This window comes from Montipora foliosa, chromosome 11 (assembly GCF_036669935.1).
Source record: "Montipora foliosa isolate CH-2021 chromosome 11, ASM3666993v2, whole genome shotgun sequence".
NCBI lineage: Eukaryota > Metazoa > Cnidaria > Anthozoa > Scleractinia > Acroporidae > Montipora > Montipora foliosa.
In genome coordinates, this window is record NC_090879.1 from 48,587,857 (window position 1) to 48,594,932 (window position 7,076).

The following is a 7,076-nucleotide window of genomic DNA, read 5'->3' on the forward strand; positions in this document are numbered from 1 at the left end:
TGAGCGTACTAAACTGTCAAGTTGTGAAACGCGGGCTGGGAGGCTGATATTGCGGTTGGTAAGTGCACGTCGGTTTGAGTTAAATGCTATCAACGCTTGCATGTCTAGAAATAGTGTTCTGAAGATACATGATCTATCCTAAATATCTGAACTTTTTTACTTTTTCTAGCGCGCCAGTTGAAAAGTGAAGGGTTGCAGGTTGTTCATCTGGTTTTAGGTTGAAACTTATTGATTTTGTTTTATTTTCAGCGATAACTAGACCGAATCTCGTGAAAACTGACTCTACCACTGCCAATATCTTATTGAATCTCGTTTCATCTGTATCAAAGAACACAACATCGTCAGCAAATAAAATTTTGAACATACGCCTAGAACCACTAGCAGGACCCTTTGAGCGCAGTTTACGCGGATTGCATTCGCTGAGAATTTCAAATTTGAAGTTTACACCTGCGTCTGGAACTGATGTCTGGATTTTCGCCTCAACCACCGAAAGTATATATTGCAAAAACAACCCGAACTCCGGAACCAAGTTTGAATGAGATTGTACCAGATTTGATTGCTGCTGTTGTGTTTTAATGAAAAGCGCGTAGAACTTGATATTTGCAATTTTAGTAGTACCAAGCGTTATTTTAACAATTTCATGTAGTTGCGATCGGCAGAGAAGACTGAATGCGCCGCGAAGATCAAGAAATAAACAGTGTATCCCCTCATCTTTGTTTTTTATCAATTGTTTGAAGCAGCAAATTGCGTCAACAGTTCCAAGGTGCTGTTTAAAGCCGTACTGGCAGTCATCCAAAACATGGTAGTATCTTGCGTTTATGCGTTTGCGGCATAATTTGGTGACAGTTCTCGATAGTGTTGAGATGAGACTGAGTGGGCGGAAATTGTTTGGTATTGCTAGATTGCCTTTTTTATGCAATGTACTGATTGTTGCTCTCCTCCACTGATCCGGAATATCCTCAAACTCCCAAATGACTGTTACTAGCTCGTGCAAGATTTGAATAAGATCTGGACAATCGTTTGAATAGTACAGTAGCTCGTTAACTAAATAAATCACTTCCTGCAGCCTTACGAAGTTTGCATTTTTCAACTATAGTCCGGATTTCTTCTAGACTAGATGGGCTGTCATCGATTTCTGGTGCTGCAGCTAGCGTAGGAGGTAGGAACGGTTCGGCGGAATATAGCTCGGGTGGCAGCGGTAATTGGCGATCTTTGAAATGTGAAGAAAAATGCTGCACAAACTCGAGTTCGGTGCAAAGAGGCTTTTGGACCGTGTGTTTGAGCTGGCCTTGTAGATCTTTAGCTTGGCGGAAATAACGCTCAGCCTCTCTGGCTTCAAAGCCTTCTGAAATCTCTTTTCCCCTTTTCTGATAGTACCGATTCATAAGCTTAGACTGTAGAGCTCGTAACTCTTTGATGCTTGATTTTTTCTTCCCTGGATCTTTGCAATTATAGGCTTGCAGCCTGGCTGAATTGTACTCATCAGTAACCCACGGCTCCGACTCGATTTTGGCTTTTGAAGTTGGTATAGTATCGGTAGCAGCTGTTTGAAGTGAGTTTGAGATTATTTCATACATCCTATTTAGTCTACTGTCCGAGAAGCAACTGATTTGTTTGGCTTGTTGTTGTAAAGATTGTTGATATTTTAGGCGGATATCAGGATCACTAGTGAGTAGGCTGTAATTTGGCTTTGGAATACGCGGTTTGTGTGGTTTTTTGGTTGCTTTGCGGAACCATGATTTGCGTGGTAAGTTGACGGAAATGATAATACAGCGGTGATCGGAGTTAACTGGGTTTGGGTGGCTGCGGCAACTGACTGTGTGGCCATGTAAGCTTTTATCGACTAAAAACCAATCCAACCGTCCCTTGTATTTTGTGGCGTTAATGCAACGGAAAGTCCAGCAATGACACGCTCTCCTGTTTTTAAAGCATGATTGTTCCAGAAACATTTTGTACTGTCTGGCGGCGGCAAGTAGTGTGTGTCCATTGAATGAGGTGGATTTTGCGTGCTCGTAACATGAGAGTGGATGAAATTCACCGAATCCAGGTAGAGCTAGAGATTCTTTTGAATTCGGTACTATCGTGGCATAAAGTCTCCACCGAAAATACGCCTCACATTTTTGATAGGTAATGATAAAAGTTAGTTAAAATCCCTCCAGAAAATCTGTTTGGTGGGTTCACTGTAAGATTCGTCTGGAGCATAGCAAGATGTTAACAGGAGCTTTTAATCAAGGATATAGAGAGCTTTAGATTCTAGCTAGGACGAGAACGACTACGAGTACGAGATTTTCTCATAGAACAGCACTGAGCGCGCGCTAACCAGCGTCATTTTGGCGGGAAAAACGTGATACTGTCGTCATTTTAGTACGAGGTTTTGCAAGAATGTCGTCGTATCAAAACAAGTCAACAACACGGTAGCAGTTTTGGTACTTTTCGATCAGCAAAAAAGGTTAAGTTACCAGCAATAAGTAATTTTGGTGCATTTAATGTGGAACTTTTGTGGACTGGACCTATTACGAGCTTTGGACTGGGGCTTGATAGGTGCCACGGCAGTTCCAGTATCCGACTTTATATGATTACTGTCAGTTTGATTTGTTGAAACTTGGTGCTAATGTTATGTTATCCAATCTCATTTCGGAAATCTTTGCCAATGAACATGCAATGGTGAAGGTCCCGTTCTGATTTTCAAATCACGGATCGAGGCTCTTTGCATGGGAGCGACGGCAGTTTTAAGTTCGGTTCATGATATATATGTACTCATGTCACCTTTTAGCCAACGCAACATTGAGTTTTTTGCTACTCTATGCCAGTGATATCCTCTGAGAAAAGATATTTAAACTGGCATAATAATTTGTTTACCCGTTTGCATTAAGGACTGGGGTTAGGATTTGCATGGGGTTGGGGATCAGGAATGTGGATTGATCCGATCCCCTCGATCCACTTGATCAACCAGTCACAGAACCTGCACTTCGTAGGCACTGCCATGGTTATGGCTAGGAGATCTCGCACCGCTCTTTCACACAGTCTTCAGGCAACTGTTTATTGGCCGGAATCCTTCTTAAAAATTATACGTAAGATTAAACAAACCGTCACTAAAGCCGAAAACAATTACGGTTTTCAGTTACTGAATATTTTTATTTGACTGAGTTCTAGAGAGGCTTGATGAGGTTTATAAACGAACGAGGACATCTGTTTCTCTACTATTGATTAAGTTTGGAAATCATGTTTGTTTTCCAACAGCTGGCCCTCTTGACCACAGTACAATATTGACGCATTGGAGCATTTTCCGTTGTTTTCCAATTTGGTTTTACACTTTCAAATTACTCTTTTGAGTCCGGATGACTTTTGTCTCCACCTGGAAATCACAGCGCATATTTTCGAAAACAACATTATCTAAGAAGTTATTTTATTTTCGTGGCTTGAGGATCGCGGAATTTTACGCAAAAACTCTGCAGATTTCGGTGATATTGATATTTTTGAAGCGCCATTTCAATAGTTCATTCCTGTGTTTCTCTTTTTACGAATTTACTTTTTTCTGTAACCGAACATGCATTTGTCTGCAGGCATAAACGAACTGTTCTCATCCCTTTCGCTCTGTCTCTTTTTGAACTGAGTTAAGTACAATCAAAGAGAAACAGGTTGGGACTGAGTAGGGCGAGAAAACGCCGTGGGTATTGCCGGATATCCCCATAACTCGGTTTCACAGCATGCAAAACTGTTTTGTTTGGAAAAAAAGGCTAATTTACATCAATAGCGAACAGACTTACCTATTTTGATTGGAATTCCAGCGACGCCCGAAAGCGAAAACACAATCAGCGCAGCGACGTGAAGAACTGCTGTTCGAGAAATACTCGACATTGCCAAAACTATGCAAAGGTAACTGGTTTGCAGCACTTCTTTCCAGCGTTGGTGTAGCTTTCTTTTCGTTTTGTAAAATAAATTTGAACAAAAAGTAAAGAGAATCTAATTCGGATAAACAATTTTGTGGATGACTGATGACTGATGACTCGTCGCACTTTCGGTTATTATTAGAATTGGATGTGTGTAATTAATTGATATTCAAGAAAACTCTGTTTAAATAATTGATTGCTTTTTAATCTTCTTTCACGTGTTCACAGAAAAATTAAATAATGCATGAAAAAGACATTTTCAAGACCAAATCAGGAAATTAAACGAGGACAGTTTTGCTGAAACTGGCACAGACAAGAAACTTGTCACTAGCGTTCGTAGGCCCGAACGCTCGCGTATGGCTTCCAAAAAATAATGAAACTTTCTTCTTTAAAAAGAGGTATCCCCTCGTGACAATTATCCCTTGAAGTGTTTGTCAGCTCGGGGACTTCCTGAATAAGTGACATACAGTTGGCATAATCATTTTCAATTCAAAGCAGTCGAATCCAAGATAATAGAGAGCTTACGAAACGACGACGCCGACGGCAACGACGACGCTACAAAACAATAGGTTTAGTGAGCAAAAACAATGGCTCTGCACGCTCTGCACGTGCTTTTTTAAATTTTGGTACATTTCTTTGCCGTCATCTCCTAAATGACGACGTGAAATCACCAAATTCAAGGTTCTGTGGAGGACGTTAGCACAAGACGATGAATTTTCAGTTCTCCCTCTACGCTTCCAACCCACTCATACAAGTTTAATTCCTCGATAGTTACTACACATTTTTAACGCGAAATGGCATGAAATAGTTTCCTAGTGATACGAATAACGCGAACTCGTATTTTTAAATGAAGTCCTCGTAGCCGTCGTCGTCCTCGTTTCGTAAGCTCCCTATTAGGGAGCTTTAGAAACTACAACGGCGACGGCAACGAGAACGTCACAAATTTGCATATTTAGTAGGCAAAAACAGTAGCTTTGCACGCTCTGCACGTGCATTTTTCATTTTTGTCTCTTTCTTTGCCGTCGTCTGCAAAACAACAACGTGAAATTGCCAAATTTGAGGTTTTATGGACAACGTCAGCACTTGGAGATAAATTTTCATTTTCTCCTCTAAATTAAGCGCCGCTCATAACGCTTTCATTCCTGAGGGACTGCTACACCTTCGTCATATTAAAAAGCTTGGAATAGTCTCGAAGTGATTGCAATAACGCGAATTTATGTTTTTAGATGACGTTCTCGTTGCCGTTCCCGTCGTCGTTGCTAAAGCTCCCTAATATGTGATGAAAGACGTTTTCGCACCCCAAGAGCCGGAAGAAAATTTTTCAGTTTTGAAACACGACCGTAAGAATCTAATTTAAGGAAAAAGTTAAAGTTTTCTTTAGTCCGAAGTTCGTACTTTCCAGACAATAAGTAATAGAGATTTCGTAGCAACTTACAGTTTAATATCAATGAGCTTCGCTCTTCCAATTCGTGACGTCACTGAACAGAGCAACCTCGTTGGTGTTCACATCATGGGAACTTTTAAAGAAAAAAGGTAAAATGCTTCAAAGATGTAAAGTTAGTTATTGATAACGTCTTCACTAGCATTAATTTACATTCGTGAAACACTGGGAACTCAGTTGCGAAGTTAAGACTGGAAACGAGCAACAGAACCTTTCCCACAGCAAACGAGAGAGGATCTTATTTAAGAACAAGAAATGGTTTGTGCGATGAATCTGAAGATGAGAGGGGTTATTGTGTTAAACGTCCCAAAGCCATGAACTTAACGAGGAGAGCAAAGAAGGAAGGGGAAGCTCACTTTTTTTTGGCTAATCTTGTTAGTTACCACGGCGACAAATACGTCACATGGGAAAGAGAACATAATATCTTCACTGCGCTCGGTGAAGATATGATTTTTTAGAAAACGGAAAATCCAAGTATCTCATCAGTATCTATATAATAACTAGTTTCAATCGAGTGTCGTAAAACCAAACCCAAAGTTATTACTTTGGCCAATCAAAAAGGACCGAGACAATCCAGTAAACCAATCAAAACTTGAAGTAATTACACGTAGCCGACACAAAGTGCGGGAAAATGTGCACGCGCGAGCCACGATTGGTTTTGGTTTCACTTCTAATTGGTTGAAAAAGTGGCGCGAGAGCTTTGAACCAATCACTGAGTGAAGTAATGCAAAACCAAAGCAATTCGCTAATTGCTTCCGCCACTCAATTGAAAACCGCTGTAAGTGTCAATTTTATTTAGCGCTGGGGCACTAACTGAGGACACTATACTGAAATCAAATGGATTTTTGAGGAGCTGGAAAAAGCGGTATACCTGGGGCGTTTACCATTTGCACGGGAAGTCCGGTTGGAATGGAACGCTCGTATAATTGTGCAGAATTTTGTCGGTGTGGCGTTTTACGTGCTGGAATAACCAAGAGATGTCCGCGAACAAGGCATAAATGAAAAGACCTCCCGAGTACGATATAAGGCACGCAACAAACGTTTGATAACGAATAGTTACCATTTTAAACCATTATTTATTATTCTTTAGTAATCGTTGGATATTGTCCTTCAGTAGCATTTTAAATGAAACAGTTTAGAATCCAATTGAGGCCTTACACTACTGTAAAATTGAAAAATCAAAGATAAACTTCATTCGTAATGAGCGGAAACGCATCGAAGATAAATGTTCTACCAAAACGATGGCCAGGAAGCATCAAAATACTTTTGACGACGTCCTCCGTCTCAATGGGTACCCCGAAAGCATCATAGACAAAACTAAGCACTCTCAGAACCACCAGGAAAACCCCCGACCTCTCAACACCGAATGGTCGTACCTGAAGATCCCATATATCTCCGAACGTCTAAACTGCAGAATCACAAGCATTTTCCGAAAAGAGGGCATACCAATTCGGGTTGCGCACAAATCATATACTCTCAGACGAGCCCTCTCTCACAACAACAAAGAACGGACATGCACGAGGGCCAATTGCCCTATCTCCGGCACCAAATTGTGCTTATTACGCAATGCTGTTTACCAAATCACATGCAACAACTGCAACCAGCATTACATCGGGAGCACTATACGCTTTATCCACGATCGTGTGAGAGAACACCCGAACAATGACAACTCCTCCGTGAAGAAACACCTCTCTCAGTGCCAAAACAAGGTCTACAAAGGCATCGAAATTGAGAGTATTGTACTA

General features: G+C 40.9%; 1 protein-coding gene across 1 annotated transcript in view; it reads right to left on the reverse strand.

Annotated features, from left to right (window-relative positions):
* LOC137975809 (glutamate receptor 2-like) overlaps positions 1–3,989 on the reverse strand; it is a 24,313-nt gene extending 20,324 nt beyond the window's left edge. The window contains exon 1 of the mRNA XM_068823004.1: positions 3,768–3,989. Within this exon, the coding sequence (XP_068679105.1) occupies positions 3,768–3,858 (91 nt within the window). The 5' untranslated portion in view covers positions 3,859–3,989. The remainder of the gene's footprint in view (positions 1–3,767) is intronic.
* Positions 3,990–7,076: the final 3,087 nt, after the last annotated feature.